The 21,347-nt window shown below is 33.2% G+C and overlaps 1 protein-coding gene across 21 annotated transcripts in view; it reads left to right on the plus strand.

Annotated features, from left to right (window-relative positions):
• LOC130446066 (inositol hexakisphosphate and diphosphoinositol-pentakisphosphate kinase 2) overlaps positions 1-21,347 on the plus strand; it is a 163,028-nt gene that overhangs the window by 119,154 nt on the left and 22,527 nt on the right. For all 21 annotated transcript variants that reach the window (XM_056782097.1, XM_056782092.1, XM_056782093.1 and 18 more), the window contains one exon: positions 11,192-11,346. In XM_056782097.1, the coding sequence (XP_056638075.1) occupies positions 11,192-11,346 (155 nt within the window). The remainder of the gene's footprint in view (positions 1-11,191; positions 11,347-21,347) is intronic.

The following is a 21,347-nucleotide window of genomic DNA, read 5'->3' on the forward strand; positions in this document are numbered from 1 at the left end:
AATTTTGATAAATCAGTTGAAACTGTTGTTATTAAGAAGGTTGTTGAGGCTGAAGAGGTATTTACATTTGTGGTGGATTTTGTGCGAAAAATTCCAGTTGTTGCCAGCATGGTAGCTTCTGATTATTAAGGGGGATGTACCCTAGGCGCCGATATTGTTGATTTGGGAGGAGCATGTCCCCCAAGACTGTTTAGGGAGCCAGCTGCTTAATTGATTTTCTGTGATGTTTTCTTTCTTTAATTTGCTCCCGGAGAATTGGAAAAAAGGACACAACTGATAGCGCATATGTGCTTTCCTGGGCTGCTTGTTGGACACCACGTATGATCTGGGAAAGAATTTTTATTGTTTAAGTATGGCATAAAATCTTCATTTCAAATGAATGCGAATTAGCAAACAGCATTGCAGCTTATAAGCAGAACGAGTACTAGTACTTGTTGAATATTTATTTTTAAAAATACACTCACAGGTTATATAATAGTTTCTCTTGCCTTTTCACTTGGTTAATAACTATGAATTCAATGAGTCATCTGAGTTGTGGTACGTATTAAAGGTGACAAAGAATTATTTTTTTTCATACTGTACTGTAAACTCGACTTTACAGTATTAATTTGAGTCGGGAAAATGGCACTTTACGGTATCCTTGTACTTTACAGTACTCATGAATTTTCCCAATCCAAAATTCAATATGTCTGCCTTTGTTTACAATGTTACCTTAGTGACTTCGTTAATTTTTATTTTTTTAAATAAGAGGATAATCGGAGGAGCTATTTTTCAGTAAAATTGTCAAATGTGAGATATTTTAATATAATTTTGTTTTTTATTTAAAACCGAAAACACTATGAGAAAAAAACATATTACGATATACGTCCGTGCAGTTATTATTACGGTACTCGATTAGATATTCTTGACTCGGCTCCTTCGTCGCCTCGTCCGTACTAAATCACTTCTAGGACTTATAACGTAAATAACTATTCACTTATAGTAGAGGATCCGTAATAAGATCGTCCTTCACTAGTGTGCCAACCAGATAAGAATAATATTTTATCAAATAAAATAAGTTTCTGAATATAATTTAATAAGGCAACCCTTTAAAAAATTTTCATGGTTATAATTAATTAAAATTATAAAAAATTAATATTTTTCAAAATTTCGCCGGCGTGCCTGTCAAATAAAACAAATTCCAGTAAAAAGTTTATAATATACACAACATGTAACACCACAGTAGCATACTTTTCTCTGGTCCCGAATACCTGGCAACTTCGTTCAAAGACGTAAATTGATATAAGTAACCTCACTTTTATGTCAACCAATCGCAATTAATTTTAAAATGAAAATAATTTAATTACAAACAGCGGAGTATAAGGTTGCGTGTGAAAATTTATTCATAGATACAAGTTGTAAGACTTTGAAACTGAAAAAATGGAGCGGGCAGAACTATTAGACAGAGAGACATTGCGCGTAGAATTCCCTGCTATAGAGAAGGACAAAGTACTACAGCTGTGAGCACAGGCGCCGTAAGCCATAAGAGAGTGCGCAGCTTTACTACTATAGACCAATGTTTTGGGTTATCTGTTGGTAAACACGTCGTGTATTGTGAAAATAAATTAAAAATGACAAAAAAACTGACTCAATTATTCTTTTTAACGACAAGTCATTCGAAAATTGTTCTATAAAATTATCATTCCGGCGGTTAAAAGGTTTTAAATATGCTGACGTCAATTTAACCAAAGACTCAATTTATAATTTTACTCGGTAACATACATAAAATTCAGAACTGTCAAATTTGGCTTGTAAGTTCATTGACAAAAAAAAAGTAATGACTTTAATTGCTTAAATTGTACAGAATTGGCATCAAAATTAGGATCCGACCTGTGTCTAGGTCTACCTGCTTTCCATGCATACACTGGTTCTGATTACACCGCTGCTTTTTATAATAAAAGGAGAATTAAGGCCATTCAAGCTATTTTCGAAGAATAAAACGTATCAAAAATGTTTTGCTTCATTAATTGATGAAGCTGACATTTTTATTGACGAAACAATGGATGTCATTCAAGAATTTACCTCGGCCATGTACGGTATTAAAAACTGTAACAAAGTAAATGACGCAAGGTATCTAATATTTTAAAGTTTTTCTGCGAAAGAAGATAATGAAAATTATCTCAAAAAAGTTTAAAGTTTTGACTCGAATACAATACCACCATGCTGGGAATCACTCAAATAAAAAAATTTACATGCAACTGACCCAAATTGTGTGAAATTAAACCCTGAAAATTGTGGTTGGATCCTAGATGGATATTTTAAACCAAAAGGATTTGCTGGAGACCAAACACCTTTGAAAATAAATGATATTATTGAAATGACAGAAAAAGACAACGACGAAGCTTCCCCTGATTTAGAAAACGATACAACTTCCGGTGACTCTGATCCTGAATAAAAATTATTTATTACTGTTTAGTAATGTTACTTATTTTAATGTATTTATTATTGAATAAAAAATTTTTTATTTTCCTGCTAAACATGAATTAAAAATTTTTTTGAAAAATATTGTCTGTTTTTTCTTTTGTTTGTTTTAAATACATTTTTCGTTTTGACACATACTGAGGTTTTCAAAAGCTTTTTTACTAAAATTACAAAAAAATCATCTTATCTCCTTCAAAATATCACTCTCTAGTAAATTCATTCATCCTTGTCATTACTATGAGTCTAAAAACTGCGCACTCTCTTCTGTAGTACTTTGTCCTTCTCTATAGCAGGGAATTCTACGCGCAATGTCTCTCTGTCTAATAGTTCTGCCCGCTCCATTTTTTCAGTTTCAAAGTCTTACAACTTGTATCTATGAATAAATTTTCACACGCAACCTTATACTCCGCTGTTTGTAATTAAATTATTTTCATTTTAAAATTAATTGCGATTGGTTGACATAAAAGTGCAGTTACTTATATCAATTTACGTCTTTGAACGAAGTTGCCAGGTATTAGGGACCAGAGAAAAGTATGCTACTGTGGTGTTGCATGTTGTGTATATTATAAACTTTTTACTGGAATTTGTTTTATTTGGCAGGCACGCCGGCGAAATTTTGAAAAATATTAATTTTTTATAATTTTAATTAATTATAACCATGAAAATTTTTTAAAGGGTTGCCTTATTAAATTTTATTCACAAACTTATTTTATTTGATAAAATATTATTCTTATCTGGTTGGCACACTAGTGAAGGACGATCTTATTACGGATCCTCTACTATTAGTAAACACAGAATTTTGTCGGACCATCAATAAAATGATGATTGAGTACTTACTTGATAAGAAACTGATACTGATGTACCAATTATTGAATTATTTCGGGGACAAGTATGTCCCCACATTATTATAATACCACATTATTCGAAAATTGTAGATAATGAAATAAATATTGAGATTGGTTAGGTTAGGTTAGGTTAGGCTAGGCTCATTTCAGTATTAAGTGACGTGAAGAATCCGTACTATATTTAAATGATTAAATTATTTCTTTTAATGGAACAGGTCCGTCAATTCACTGAAGTAGAGTATTAGTCGTCAGATGAAACTATTAAAACTCTAGTTTTTACTCACATTAATAAGCTATGAAAAACATGAAATGCATGGTTTTTCTTCAACACTGTAATATGGATCGCATAGAAAAGATCTGTTCTATTGTGTCTTATATCTTAAACTCAACAAGTCAGGAGGTAAACCATTATCCACAAGAAAGGTTGTACATTTTTTGGAATCCATCAAATATATGATATTGTAAGAATTGTGATTCTAAATCCGGTTACATTTATTTTTGCGTGTATTGTGAAGAAAGTCTTTCCCAACAAACAATTTCAAACATCCTGAAGCTACACTTCACCAAAATAGTAGCGACAAACAAAAGCATTTTGTATCCAATATAGATGGTTGATTACAACAACAAAAAATGTTGACTGCATTGACCCATATTTATTCTGTTATTTGATTTTATAAAGTTTTTCATTGATTGCTTTTAAATCTCCAATTCCATAATCAAAAAAGAAGTCGGGTTATCGAAAAGAATTGATAATTGAATTTATTCTGAAAATATCTAAGTACAGCTGATATATCCATTAGAAATGTCTTTTAAAGATTATTATTGACAGTTCCAGAGAAGCATAAATTCGTAAATATTAGTTCGGGAGACATAAAACTAGGTATAACATATGCCACTTGGGAAAAAATCTTAACTAGTGGCGATTTTGCTTCATTATGTAGATTGTTTTTCTCATAAACCATATTCAGAAGAAATATTAGGACGGATATTCGATTTTAAGTATTATACCTGAAGATAGTAAATTATTTTACTATAAGTTTATCCAACAATCTAATGGGTTTGTGGACGCACTTGATGCTTGACATTTAGGCTACAGTTACAGTCCCATAGTATTCTTTGGTTAAGTTTCCGCTTTTAATGTCGATCCAACGAAATACCCAGTAGTCCATGATCCCACGCATACAATATTATATAACCAGTTTTATACTGCAGTCGTTTGTGTTTTTCGTTTCCATTCTAAAAACGTGATCGTTCAAATCTCAAATTGTTTTTTACTGAAGTCGATATATTCATAGATATATGCAAGTTTTCAGTTCTAATAGTTATTTATGCAACAAGTGAGTGAAGTAATACTTTTCTTCACGATTACGACGGTTTGACCGAGTGCGGCAATTCCTACGAGTGAAAAAAAAGTTACTTTACTCACGAGTTACATACAAATTTTTTTCTACGTCCGTAGACTTTGATAAGGATCGTTTGGAGCTTGCAACAGAAACTTATCAATTTCTTTACGGCAAAATGTTTTAGATTTTTTGGGTCTATAGCAAACTGATTTATGTGTCAAACATCCAATAAGTATCGAGTATTTACTGATTCTACTTCGTTATTTACCATCAGGGTTGTGAATAAGTCAACCAAAGTATTGAAGACACATTTTGGATTTAGTTTCCAAGTAAGCTAGTAACACTCTTTCTATAAAGCTGTTTGTGCCTTTTTCAGTACGACACTCCATAAACAAATTGTATTCCTTTAAATACTGTCCCCCGGATTTCTCGGGGAAAAGATTCATAGTCGCTGCAATTGCCGATTCAACATCTTCTGGTGTGCAGGTTAAACTTTCTTCACTATTACTCTTCATCACTGATAATAATACTACACTCCTTTTAATTAGATACAAAAAGGATTTTCTTGAACGAACTTTCGGCAATTTTTTTCACGCTTTTTGACTGATCCAGAAATTACATTCTTTATGAATGCAAATGAATGAAAAAAACGCATCATCAACTGAACACCCATTTTCAGTTTGTACAAAATATATTAGATAATTAGCTATCAGTTCTGCGATTGTTTGTTAAAAATGAGTTTGAAATATACAGGGTGGGCCAGAAAGGCGTAAGATTTTACAAACTCTCTTGCGCTTGAACGTTACGAGTGGGAGCGGCGCAGGTGGTGGGGATGAGTTGCTCGGTTCTCAGAAATTTAGTCGCCATGAATCACTTCACCGGAGCGCAACGTGCATTTTGCATTAAACGTTATTACAAAAATGGCGATTCGTGCGCTATTCTTCGGCGTTTGTTTCGACACAAGTTTGAATTACATGAAATAAATCAGTGTCCGAGGGAAAGTGTGATTCGATCGTAGGTCAGAAAGTTCCAACCTATTGATACGATGCTCAATCAGAAGCCTACGGGACGCCCAAGATCAATAAAAACAGAAGACACAATTCAACAAGTTAGAGCTTCAGTTCAAAGTAATCCTGATCTATCGACTCGAAAGCGATCAGCCGAACTTGTGGCATCCAACATCTTTGCGTCGTATTTTGTCGAAAAATCTGAAATTACACCTGTATAAAATTCAAGTTATGTAGAAATTAAGCCAAATGATTTTAAGACGAGCTTTTGTTGGAATAATGTTGGAACGCTTTCAGAATTTTAACAATATTCTGTTCCCCGACGAAGCCCATTTTCACTTAAATGGGCACGTTAATAGACAGAATTGCTGTTACTGGGCTGCAGAGAACCCACGCGCAAAACCTCGAAACTCCAAAGTAACCGTTTGGGCGGCCATATCAGCGCACGGAATTATTGAACCCTATCTCTTTTAAAATCAACAGGGACAATCCGTCCCTGTAACTTCTGAACGATACATAGCCATGTTAAGGGATTTTTTCTTTCCGCAACTGCAACAATTTGAAGCCTATAATCTTCTCCTCCTCTTCGAGGTGACATTGCATGGCCGCCTAGAAGTCCGGACCTAACACCACCGAATTTTTTATGTGGGGATACCTGAAAAGTAGAGTCTACTCCAATAACCCAACCACGCTTAATCAGTTGAAGAGCAACTTCCGAGAAGAAATAGCAGCTAATCCCCGCGCAATGTGCCATCGAGGTTTTACCAATTTGAGATCTATATTCGAGGAATGTTTGCAGCGCGATGGTGCACATCTGAATGATGTTCTTTTTAAGAAATGAATTTCCCAGATGTATATTACAAATAAAATGAAAAATTGTATGTGGATTATATTTAGTTCTTTTATTATAATTTTTTTAAATTCGAAAAATTTCTGGCATAATTGATCCATTAAACTTTTTAGAAACATAGTTTGTTCACTCTCAAAATTAGTCGCACAATAAACGTGATTACTTGAAAACAGAAGTAATTTCAAAAAATATTTTAACCTTTAAGTATTCTTAAAGGAGAAACCCAGCTATTTTCAAAACTATGGTGAAGTCCTCTTTACCAATTAGTAATTAACAGAGGGATTAAAATCAAAAAGAATGTATTGACAAACTGATTACAGATATACAGATTACAGACAGTCAACATTTTTCAAATCATATAATTAATAAAAAAAATTATAGTGGAGACAATAAATGGCACCATTTTCCATTAGCTCACATGGTACCGGCCGCCATGTAATTAGAGACTAATTGTTACTGTATTTGTTTCCATTTTATTCTCCAGTTTTCAATTTTTTAAAGTGTTAAAGGTACTATAAAGAATTGTTTATTAATTAATTATTGTTTCGGAACTATTATTATTATTATCTAACAGCCCGTTTTTAAGTTTTATTTGTGTCTAGTTTATTCACAAAGCATCATGGTATATACTATACATACTTAATTAAATTAAAACCTTTGATATTTGGCTAGTTATTGAGCTAGCAATATAAACTTTGGTTTGTTGTATACCAGATTCTCTTCTGCTGGTTGCAAGCTGATCGTAGACGAAAAAATAATCCAGCAAGAAATGAAATTCAAATATATGGGTATAGAAGTATCCGGATATGGTGATATTGAGACAGAGGTGAGGCAGCAAACAATAAAAGCAGCAAGACACTATATGGAAAAACAAATTCATAAGTATTGAGGCCAAGTCAAGAACCTACAAAACTGTAATTAGGCCCATACAGACGTACACAACAGAAACTTGGCCTGCTACTGCAAAAACAAAAAGGCTCCTGGAAACAAGCGAAATGAAAGTCCTACGAAAAATTATTGGAAAAACGTTCCCGGGCAGGGAACGTATCGACGACATAAGGCAAAAATGCATAGTGGAAAATATAAACATAAGTAGAATGAGCGAGGAAAGAATAGTAAGGATAGCACGAGACAACTCACCAATGGAGAGAAGAAGTATGGAAAGCCACGAAAAAGATGGAGTGATAATCTTACCATCAATTGAGACAATAGGCATGCTGCGAAGAATGAACAGGCGATCTGCCTAAAATGGAGCAGGAAGAAGAGGCTCTAAACTAATAAGCTAGAAAGAAAACCTAGTAAGCTACCGTCTCAAGAAAGGAAGTGCTCTATTTTTTGAGCTAGTTACACCTCCCCCCTCCGATCCTGGGAGGCGATTAGCTATTGAACTATGATCGCGTATACTCTGGCGGAAAACCGTATATTTTGAAAAGAATAAAGTGTCCAAAGTACCAGTTTTGCAAATACGGTACAACCGTACCGTAGGGAGGAATAATTTTTGTATACATTTCGTTTTCACAATGGGCATACTGTTACCTTAATCACTGCTATAGTATTGACTTCGTTTAAACTGCACTAGCGCGTTTCAATCCAATACAATTTACTAGTTTACTAAATTATCCTCAAGCCTCATATATCTCAAGCATTAGAGATAAATTGAAAAATATTGTTACACATACAGTGAACAAAAATTAAATAAATAAACCGCGTCTTATCTTTGTAGAAGAGTGTCAAATATTTATTACATAGGCCAAATTAGTTACATAATCCTTTTCTATTTAGTAGAATATTCAAAATAGCGTCATGGTGTATCTTTATTGACAGATATGTAAAAAAAACATAAATGTCTTGGAGGTTTCTAATTATTCTATCGGTTGGGTATTTTTTAATAATTTGTTCATTTCAAAAACAATTTAGCTCAGATAGGGTGAATGATTTGTTTGAACTTCTAAAAATATTGAATTCAATTATGGTATACTGGTTAAGTTGTACGATGTTGAAAATGTCTCTGCCAGTCATTTCTTTTATAGTTTTTTGTTAATTCATGACATTTAACCGATACAGCACGGTAATTTTTCTCTTTTTATTGTCTGGCAAAATTATATTATTTAATTTAAATTATCTTCTGGGTTTATCTTTCTTTAATTTAGGTTTTAGATCGGACGATTATTTTGATGGAGTTGAAAACCTGACTGGTGCCCATTTATGAATATAACCCGTAGATTTTTAGAGTAATAACTTCTATAGGATCAAGACAATTTTTGGCACATGGACAATTTCCACAATTTCTTTCTTTTTATTAAGCATGGCAATAACATCGTAATCCAAAATTAAACAACTAACACTATTTTCATTAAATTTCAGGTACAGCTATACTTTTATGTAGAATAGGATATTTCATCCTTAAAGAGTTCCTATATTCTTGGTCCTCTTTATAATATACTTATAAAAGGGCAATTCTTAAAGACTACGCATTCAAAATGTCAACAAATCAAAATGTGCTAATTCGGTGGAGCTCATACCTAATTGTCTTTAGTACCTTGTATGAGGTTTCTTTCTTTTTTTAACTAAATAATTTTGCCAATTAGTAATTTTACGAGAAAAACTGACCGAAGGCCTCGCAATTTTGCCAAATATCAGTTTTTCGAACAAAATTACTGATGGAAAAATTTCGAGTTAAGAAATTTATCCTTAAAAGAAAATCTCGAGTGTTTTTTGTCAAGATAAATTAATGACCAATCTTTAATACGAGGTCTGGCTATTAAATAACGAGATTGGTTACGAAAAAAGGTTTTATTATAAAAATTATACTACATTCGAATGCTCTCTTCAATATACTCACCTCCTATCGACACACACCTTTCCATACGTTGTTTCCATTGATCGAAGCAGTGCTGGAAGTCTTCTTTGGTGAATGCCTTTAGGAGCTCTGCCGTTTATTGCTTCAACGCTTCCCTCGACTCAAATCGGGTCCCTTTAAAAGCAGATTTCATCTTCGGAAACAAAAAAAAATCGCACGGTGCCAAATCTGTTGAGTATGGCGGGTGTTCGAGCACTGGAGTGCTTCACAGATAGCGCGTTATGGGCAGGTGCGTTGTCCTTCACTACTCGTACCATTTTTTAAAAACTCGTTCTCGCAGTGCTGCCAAAACTGACAAATAGTAAATCTGGTTGACAGTCTGATCCTCTGGAACCCATTCAGTCATCACGATGCCGTTAATGTCGAAAAAAACGATCAAAATTGCCTTGAATTTTGATTTGGACATCTTCACTTTATAGATTCTGAGCAATTCAGTCGTCTTCCAATGCATCGATTGTCGCTTTGTTTCAACATCGTATTGAAAAATCCACGTTCCATAATAAGTAATAACGTTTTTCATCAGGATATTTTTCTAACCTATCAAGGAAATCTGAGCAGTCCAGTTGACGTAAGAGCTTTTGGTCAGGAGTCAGATTTTTTGGCACCAACTTCGCACACACTTTTGTCATGTGTAATTCTTCGTGTAAAATTTTTCTAACCGTTTCTTTATCGGCGTTTACAGCATCGGCAATCATCCGGATACTCATTCGACGTTATAAACGCACAATTTGGTTGATTTTGGTCACTGTCTCCGGAATTGAAACAGTCACAGGGCGATCTGGGCGCTGATCATCTTCAGTGCTCTCAAGGCCGTCACTAAAGCGCTTACGTCACTCAAAAACACCCGCACGAGATAGATAATTGTCCCCATAGACCTCTTGAAACAATGTATAGCCCTCAGTCTACTTTTTGTAATGGAATTATTTTAGATAGTTCGTAATTTCGTACTTGACAAAACACTCCATAAATTATCTCCATATTGACGCTTTAGTATTTTTTGTGGATGGGTTTGCTTTTTCTATATTTTTTGTTATTTGTTGAGTCGAAACTTCCCTAAAACAACGCATGTTGTATTGTTTCAGTATCAATTATCAACAATACTTAAATAACTGACAGAGAAGACATCAAAGTGATGTAGACGCTTAAGAGAAACATGCATTTTTATCGGTTATAAAAATCGATGCACCTATTTTATCGCTGTCAAAATGACAAAACAGTCATCTTTAAATGACAAATTTTATATAGGAGTTAATTTATCGTTATAAAACTCCCTCAATATTATAATATATAGATAATTCGTAACTGTCTCTTGAAAAAAATTAACGTCATCCTTCTATACTCAATAGGAAGGACAGTAGGGATGCAAATTAATTTTGTTTGTTCAAAAATTAATTGATAGATGTTCAAAACAACTTGGCTGTAGTATCTGAATTATGTTTTTGTTATAAATCTTCATGTTGAATAGCTTAGATTTTTTTAAAAATAGTTTCAAAATGGTAAATTAATTTTTGTCTTTGCCTTCTGTATTTTCAGAAGGTTTGATTGAAATTGGAGAGATGAAAATCATTTTTCACTTTCAAAGAGAGTATAAAATTGTTTTAAAAGTAAGTATTACCAAGAAAACATGTTGCAAAAATTTAAGTGCATACTGTAACCAAATAAAAAAATGAATAACCGTCGCGTCGTCTTATCTAGACGACTGGTTCTAACTTTGGCTAAAAATTATTTATTATAGCTGAAAAGGATTTATTACTCGTACATGATTTTAAAAATATTTCAAGCTAAAACCAAATTGTGGATATCTAATTGTCTATTTTATATTTTAGGATCACTGTGGATAATTTTAACAAAATTTTTCCTACTGCACCTGGACTCGATCAAGATTTGGGAAGTGTTGGGATGCTGTTAGATTCATTTGATAAAGACATGTCAGAATCTCTTGATTTGTCGGATTACTATTCCGGTAGTAATAAACCAAAAGGTACTTTTTAGATAAATCATCAATATAAAACTTTTCTTGAATAAGAGAACATTATAAGATTGATATTTTCAGTTCAGGTACTTTTGTTGATTGTGCTACTACTTAAGTATTGTGCAACTATAATTCAGAAACATTAACGAATTCCAATTGTTCAACACAAAAAATAAATGAAACAAAGATGAACCAAGGATATTTGGTAAATTATTGTAGGGTGAAGTGTACAACAACTCGGCTCCGTCTCGCCAGCATCGCGAAGTCGAAAAATTGCATTAAGAAAATGCCAAAATTAGTTGTTTTTTAGGTGCTCTGTAATTTTCATGGTAACGGCATACTTAAAGTTGCGATGCTAAGAAAACGTGATACTAGCAACGCAATGAAAATAATTACAATACATTAATTGTTGAAGTAATAAAATATGGTGCTTATTCGGTGCTAAAGAGTCAATATCGTGAAGGTGCCCGAATAATTAATGGACGAGTTAATTTCTGTGAGATAACGAATCTAAAAATCACGTATCTAAAATTAAAATCGATACTCAATCAGATATCAACTAAGCAGAAACATTAGGTGCTAATTAGGTGCTGGTGGAAAATTTATTTGACGAAAATCATATGCGAACGGGAGAAAAATTCAGGGTACCTGATAATACTATAAAAAGGACAAAATATAAAATGAATTTATGGGTGATAAAAGCCATAGAGCTGTCATGAGGTATGCAATACATCCGGGTGATGATTTCTTATCTTCGAAACTGTTAGAGAATGAGGTGCTGATTAAGTGCTCACTAAATTATCAGAAAACAGTCAAGAAATATCATTTCTACATTGTTTGGAGACCTTACAACCACTATGACTGATGTACTAAGTTCTAGTAGACATTTTTTACTGCTAAAACTGATATAAAATAAGATACTGATTAAGTGCTCACTAAATAACCGGGAGGCAGTCGGGAAATATCATTTTTATTGTGTTTGGAGACCTTAAAATCACTATGACTGATGTACTAAGTTCTAGTAGACATTTTTTACTGCTAAAACTGACATAAAATAAGATACTGATTAAGTGCTCACAAAATAATCGGGAGACAGTCGGGAAATATCATTTTTATTGTGTTTGAAGACCTTAAAACTACTATGACTGATGTACTAAGTTCTAGTAGACGTTTTTTACTGCTAAAACTGACATAAAATAAGATACTGATTAAATGCTCACTAAATAATCGGGAGGCAGTCGGGAAATATCATTTTTATTGTGTTTGAAGACCTTAAAACCACTATGACTGATGTACTAAGTTCTAGTAGACATTTTTTACTGCTAAAACTGACATAAAATAAGATACTGATTAAGTGCTCACAAAATAATCGGGAGACAGTCGGGAAATATCATTTTTATTGTGTTAGGAGACCTTAAAATCACTATGACTGATGTACTAAGTTCTAGTGGACATTTTTTACTGCTAAAACTGACATAAAATAAGATACTGATTAAGTGCTCACTAAATAATCGGGAGGCAGTCGAGAAATATCATTTCTACATTGTTTGGAGACCTTACAGTCACTATGCCTGATGTACTAAGTTCTAGTAGACATTTTTTACTGCTAAAACTGACATAAAATAAGATACTGATTAAGTGCTCACAAAATAATCGGGAGACAGTCGGGAAATATCATTTTTATTGTGTTTGGAGACCTTAAAATCACTACGACTGATGTACTAAGTTCTAGTAGACATTTTTTACTGCTAAAACTGACATAAAATAAGATACTGATTAAGTGCTCACTAAATAATCGAGAGGCAGTCAAGAAATATCATTTCTACATTGTTTGGAGACCTTACAACCACTATGACTGATGTACTAAGTTCTAGTAGACATTTTTTACTGCTAAAACTGACATATAATAAGATACTGATTAAGTGCTCACTAAATAATCGAGAGGCAGTCAAGAAATATCATTTCTACATTGTTTGGAGACCTTACAACCACTATGACTGATGTACTAAGTTCTAGTAGACATTTTTTACTGCTAAAACTGACATAAAATAAGTTACTGATTAAGTGCTCACAAAATAATCGGGAGACAGTCGGGAAATATCATTTTTATTGTGTTTGGAGACCTTAAAATCACTATGACTGATGTACTAAGTTCTAGTAGACATTTTTTACTGCTAAAACTGACATAAAATAAGATACTGATTAAGTGCTCACTAAATAATCGGGAGGCAGTCGAGAAATATCATTTCTACATTGTTTGGAGACCTTACAGTCACTATGCCTGATGTACTAAGTTCTAGTAGACATTTTTTACTGCTAAAACTGACATAAAATAAGATAGTGATTAAGTGCTCACAAAATAATCGGGAGACAGTCGGGAAATATCATTTTTATTGTGTTTGGAGACCTTAAAATCACTACGACTGATGTACTAAGTTCTAGTAGACATTTTTTACTGCTAAAACTGACATAAAATAAGATACTGATTAAGTGCTCACTAAATAATCGAGAGGCAGTCAAGAAATATCATTTCTACATTGTTTGGAGACCTTACAACCACTATGACTGATGTACTAAGTTCTAGTAGACATTTTTTACTGCTAAAACTGACATATAATAAGATACTGATTAAGTGCTCACTAAATAATCGAGAGGCAGTCAAGAAATATCATTTCTACATTGTTTGGAGACCTTACAACCACTATGACTGATGTACTAAGTTCTAGTAGACATTTTTTACTGCTAAAACTGACATAAAATAAGTTACTGATTAAGTGCTCACAAAATAATCGGGAGACAGTCGGGAAATATCATTTTTATTGTGTTTGGAGACCTTAAAATCACTATGACTGATGTACTAAGTTCTAGTAGACATTTTTTACTGCTAAAACTGACATAAAATAAGATACTGATTAAGTGCTCACTAAATAATCGGGAGGCAGTCAAGAAATATCATTTCTACATTGTTTGAAGACCTTACAACCACTATGACTGATGTACTAAGTTCTAGTAGAAATTTTTTACTGCTAAAACTGACATAAAATAAGGTGCTGATTAAGTGCTCACTGAATAATCGGGAGGCAGTCGAGAAATATCATTTCTACATTGTTTGGAGACCTTACAACCACTATGACTGATGTACTAAGTTCTAGTAGACATTTTTTACTGCTAAAACTGACATAAAATAAGATACTGATTAAGTGCTCACTAAATAATCGGGAGGCAGTCAAGAAATATCATTTCTACATTGTTTGGAGACCTTACAACCACTATGACTGATGTACTAAGTTCTAGTAGACATTTTTTACTGCTAAAACTGACATAAAATAAGATACTGATTAAGTGCTCACTGAATAATCGGGAGGCAGTCAAGAAATATCATTTCTACATTATTTGGAGACCTTACAACCACTATGACTGATGTACTAAGTTCTAGTAGACATTTTTTACTGCTAAAACTGACATAAAATAAGATACTGATTAAGTGCTCACAAAATAATCGGAAGACAGTCGGGAAATATCATTTTTATTGTGTTTTGAGACCTTACAACCACTATGACTGATGTACTAAGTTCTAGTAGACATTTTTTACTGCTAAAACTGACATAAAATAAGATACTGATTAAATGCTCACTAAATAATCGGGAGGCAGTCGAGAAATATCATTTCTACATTGTTTGGAGACCTTACAACCACTATGACTGATGTACTAAGTTCTAGTAGACATTTTTTACTGCTAAAACTGACATAAAATAAGATACTGATTAAGTGCTCACTAAATAATCGGGAGGCAGTCGAGAAATATCATTTCTACATTGTTTGGAGACCTTACAACCACTATGACTGATGTACTAAGTTCTAGTAGACATTTTTTACTGCTAAAACTGACATAAAATAAGATACTGATTAAGTGCTCACTAAATAATCGGGAGGCAGTCAAGAAATATCATTTCTACATTGTTTGGAGACCTTACAGTCACTATGCCTGATGTACTAAGTTCTAGTAGACATTTTTTACTGCTAAAACTGACATAAAATAAGATACTGATTAAGTGCTCACTAAATAATCGGGAGGCAGTCGAGAAATATCATTTCTACTTTGTTTGGAGACCTTACAACCACTATGACTGATGTACTAAGTTCTAGTAGACATTTTTTACTGCTAAAACTGACATAAAATAAGATACTGATTAAATGCTCACTAAATAATCGGAAGGCAGTCGAGAAATATCATTTCTACATTGTTTGGAGACCTTACAACCACTATGACTGATGTACTAAGTTCTAGTAGACATTTTTTACTGCTAAAACTGACATGAAATAAGATACTGATTAAACGCTCAGTAAATAATCGGGAGGCAGTCAAGAAATATCATTTCTACATTGTTTGGAGACCTTACAACCACTATGACTGATGTACTAAGTTCTAGTAGATATTTTTTACTGCTAAAACTGACATAAAATAAGATACTGATTAAACGCTCACTAAATAATCGGGAGGCAGTCAAGAAATATCATTTCTACATTGTTTGGAGACCTTACAACCACTATGACTGATGTACTAAGTTCTAGTAGACATTTTTTACTGCTAAAACTGACATAAAATAAGATACTGATTAAGTGCTCACTAAATAATCGGGAGGCAGTCGAGAAATATCATTTCTACATTGTTTGGAGACCTTACAACCACTATGACTGATGTACTAAGTTCTAGTAGACATTTTTTACTGCTAAAACTGACATAAAATAAGATACTGATTAAGTGCTCACTAAATAATCGGGAGGCAGTCAAGAAATATCATTTCTACATTGTTTGGAGACCTTACAACCACTATGACTGATGTACTAAGTTCTAGTAGACATTTTTTACTGCTAAAACTGACATAAAATAAGATACTGATTAAGTGCTCACAAAATAATCGGGAGACAGTCGGGAAATATCATTTTTATAGTGTTTGAAGACCTTAAAACCACTATGACTGATGTACTAAGTTCTAGTAGAAATTTTTTACTGCTAAAACTGACATAAAATAAGGTGCTGATTAAGTGCTCACTAAATAATCGGGAGGCACTCGAGAAATATCATTTCTACATTGTTTGGAGACCTTACAACCACTATGACTGATGTACTAAGTTCTAGTAGACATTTTTTACTGCTAAAACTGACATAAAATAAGATACTGATTAAGTGCTCACTGAATAATCGGGAGGCAGTCAAGAAATATCATTTCTACATTGTTTGGAGACCTTACAACCACTATGACTGATGTACTAAGTTCTAGTAGACATTTTTTACTGCTAAAACTGACATAAAATAAGATACTGATTAAGTGCTCACTAAATAATCGGGAGGCAGTCAAGAAATATCATTTCTACATTGTTTGGAGACCTTACAACCACTATGACTGATGTACTAAGTACTAGTAGACATTTTTTACTGCTAAAACTGACATAAAATAAGATACTGATTAAGTGCTCACTAAATAATCGGGAGGCAGTCGAGAAATATCATTTCTACATTGTTTGGAAACCTTACAACCACTATGACTGATGTACTAAGTTCTAGTAGAAATTTTTTACTGCTAAAACTGACATAAAATAAGATACTGATTAAGTGCTCACTAAATAATCGGGAGGCAGTAAAGAAATATCATTTCTACATTGTTTGGAGACCTTACAGTCACTATGCCTGATGTACTAAGTTCTAGTAGAAATTTTTTACTGCTAAAACTGACATAAAATAAGATACTGATTAAGTGCTCACTAAATAATCGGGAGGCAGTCGAGAAATATCATTTCTACATTGTTTGGAGACCTTACAATCACTATGACTGATGTACTAAGTTCTAGTAGAAATTTTTTACTGCTAAAACTGACATAAAATAAGATACTGATTAAATGCTCACTAAATAATCGGGAGGCAGTCGAGAAATATCATTTCTACATTGTTTGGAGACCTTACAACCAATATGACTGATGTACTAAGTTCTAGTAGACATTTTTTACTGCTAAAACTGACATAAAATAAGATACTGATTAAATGCTCACTAAATAATCGGGAGGCAGTCGAGAAATATCATTTCTACATTGTTTGGAGACCTTACAACCACTATGACTGATGTACTAAGTTCTAGTAGACATTTTTTACTGCTAAAACTGACATAAAATAAGATACTGATTAAGTGCTCACTAAATAATCGGGAGGCAGTCGAGAAATATCATTTCTACATTGTTTGGAGACCTTACAACCACTATGACTGATGTACTAAGTTCTAGTAGACATTTTTTACTGCTAAAATTGATATAAAATGAGGTGCTGATTAAGTGCTCACTAAATAATCGGGAGGCAGTCGAGAAATATCATTTCTACATTGTTTGGAGACCTTACAACCACTATGACTGATGTACTAAGTTCTAGTAGACATTTTTTACTGCTAAAACTGACATAAAATAAGATACTGATTAAGTGCTCACTAAATAATCGGGAGGCAGTCGAGAAATATCATTTCTACATTGTTTGGAGACCTTACAACCACTATGACTGATGTACTAAGTTCTAGTAGACATTTTTTACTGCTGAAACTGACATAAAATAAGATACTGATTAAATGCTCACTAAATAATCGGGAGGCAGTCGAGAAATATCATTTCTACATTGTTTGGAGACCTTACAACCACTATGACTGATGTACTAAGTTCTAGTAGACATTTTTTACTGCTAAAACTGACATGAAATAAGATACTGATTAAGTGCTCACTAAATAATCGGGAGGCAGTCGAGAAATATCATTTCTATATTGTTTGGAGACCTTACAACCACTATGACTGATGTACTAAGTTCTAGTAGACATTTTTTACTGCTAAAACTGACATAAAATAAGATACTGATTAAATGCTCACTAAATAATCGGGAGGCAGTCGAGAAATATCATTTCTACATTGTTTGGAGACCTTACAATTACTATGACTGATGTACTAAGTTCTAGTAGACATTTTTTACTGCTAAAACTGACATAAAATAAGATACTGATTAAATGCTCACTAAATAATCGGGAGGCAGTCGAGAAATATCATTTCTACATTGTTTGGAGACCTTACAACCACTATGACTGATGTACTAAGTTCTAGTAGACATTTTTTACTGCTAAAACTGACATAAAATAAGATACTGATTAAGTGCTCACTAAATAATCGGGAGGCAGTCGAGAAATATCATTTCTACATTGTTTGGAGACCTTACAACCACTATGACTAATGTACTAAGTTCTGGTAGACATTTTTTACTGCTAAAATTGATATAAAATGAGGTGCTGATTAAGTGCTCACTAAATAATCGGGAGGCAGTCAAGAAATATCATTTCTACATTGTTTGGAGACCTTACAACCACTATGCCTGATGTACTAAGTTCTAGTAGACATTTTTTACTGCTAAAACTGACATAAAATAAGATACTGATTAAATGCTCACTAAATAATCGGGAGGCAGTCGAGAAATATCATTTCTACATTGTTTGGAGACCTTACAACCACTAAGACTGATGTACAAAGTTCTAGTAGACATTTTTTACTGCTAAAACTGACATAAAATAAGATACTGATTAAATGCTCACTAAATAATCGGGAGGCAGTCGAGAAATATCATTTCTACATTGTTTGGAGACCTTACAGTCACTATGCCTGATGTACTAAGTTCTAGTAGACATTTTTTACTGCTAAAACTGACATAAAATAAGATACTGATTAAGTGCTCACTAAATAATCGGGAGGCAGTCGAGAAATATCATTTCTACATTGTTTGGAGACCTTACAACCACTATGACTGATGTACTAAGTTCTAGTAGACATTTTTTACTGCTAAAACTGACATAAAATAAGATACTGATTAAATGCTCACTAAATAATCGGTAGGCAGTCGAGAAATATCATTTCTACATTGTTTGGAGACCTTACAACCACTATGACTGATGTACTAAGTTCTAGTAGATATTTTTTACTGCTAAAACTGATATACAATGAGGTGCTGATTAAGTGCTCACTAAATAATCGGGAGGCAGTCAAGAAATATCATTTCTACATTGTTTGGAGACCTTACAACCACTATGCCTGATGTACTAAGTTCTAGTAGACATTTTTTACTGCTAAAACTGACATAAAATAAGATACTGATTAAATGCTCACTAAATAATCGGTAGGCAGTCGAGAAATATCATTTCTACATTGTTTGGAGACCTTACAACCACTATGACTGATGTACTAAGTTCTAGTAGACATTTTTTACTGCTAAAACTGACATAAAATAAGATACTGATTAAATGCTCACTAAATAATCGGTAGGCAGTCGAGAAATATCATTTCTACATTGTTTGGAGACCTTACAACCACTATGACTGATGTACTAAGTTCTAGTAGATATTTTTTACTGCTAAAACTGACATAAAATAAGATACTGATTAAATGCTCACTAAATAATCGGGAGGCAGTCGAGAAATATCATTTCTACATTGTTTGGAGACCTTACAACCACTATGACTGATGTACTAAGTTCTAGTAGATATTTTTTACTGCTAAAACTGACATAAAATAAGATACTGATTAAACGCTCACTAAATAATCGGGAGGCAGTCAAGAAATATCATTTCTACATTGTTTGGAGACCTTACAACCACTATGACTGATGTACTAAGTTCTAGTAGACATTTTTTACTGCTAAAACTGACATAAAATAAGATACTGATTAAGTGCTCACTAAATAATCGGGAGGCAGTCGAGAAATATCATTTCTACATTGTTTGGAGACCTTACAACCACTATGACTGATGTACTAAGTTCTAGTAGACATTTTTTACTGCTAAAACTGACATAAAATAAGATACTGATTAAGTGCTCACTAAATAATCGGGAGGCAGTCAAGAAATATCATTTCTACATTGTTTGGAGACCTTACAACCACTATGACTGATGTACTAAGTTCTAGTAGACATTTTTTACTGCTAAAACTGACATAAAATAAGATACTGATTAAGTGCTCACAAAATAATCGGGAGACAGTCGGGAAATATCATTTTTATAGTGTTTGAAGACCTTAAAACCACTATGACTGATGTACTAAGTTCTAGTAGAAATTTTTTACTGCTAAAACTGACATAAAATAAGGTGCTGATTAAGTGCTCACTAAATAATCGGGAGGCACTCGAGAAATATCATTTCTACATTGTTTGGAGACCTTACAACCACTATGACTGATGTACTAAGTTCTAGTAGACATTTTTTACTGCTAAAACTGACATAAAATAAGATACTGATTAAGTGCTCACTGAATAATCGGGAGGCAGTCAAGAAATATCATTTCTACATTGTTTGGAGACCTTACAACCACTATGACTGATGTACTAAGTTCTAGTAGACATTTTTTACTGCTAAAACTGACATAAAATAAGATACTGATTAAGTGCTCACTAAATAATCGGGAGGCAGTCAAGAAATATCATTTCTACATTGTTTGGAGACCTTACAACCACTATGACTGATGTACTAAGTACTAGTAGACATTTTTTACTGCTAAAACTGACATAAAATAAGATACTGATTAAGTGCTCACTAAATAATCGGGAGGCAGTCGAGAAATATCATTTCTACATTGTTTGGAAACCTTACAACCACTATGACTGATGTACTAAGTTCTAGTAGAAATTTTTTACTGCTAAAACTGACATAAAATAAGATACTGATTAAGTGCTCACTAAATAATCGGGAGGCAGTAAAGAAATATCATTTCTACATTGTTTGGAGACCTTACAGTCACTATGCCTGATGTACTAAGTTCTAGTAGAAATTTTTTACTGCTAAAACTGACATAAAATAAGATACTGATTAAGTGCTCACTAAATAATCGGGAGGCAGTCGAGAAATATCATTTCTACATTGTTTGGAGACCTTACAATCACTATGACTGATGTACTAAGTTCTAGTAGAAATTTTTTACTGCTAAAACTGACATAAAATAAGATACT

The sequence above is a fragment of the Diorhabda sublineata genome, chromosome 6 (genome assembly GCF_026230105.1).
Source record: "Diorhabda sublineata isolate icDioSubl1.1 chromosome 6, icDioSubl1.1, whole genome shotgun sequence".
NCBI lineage: Eukaryota > Metazoa > Arthropoda > Insecta > Coleoptera > Chrysomelidae > Diorhabda > Diorhabda sublineata.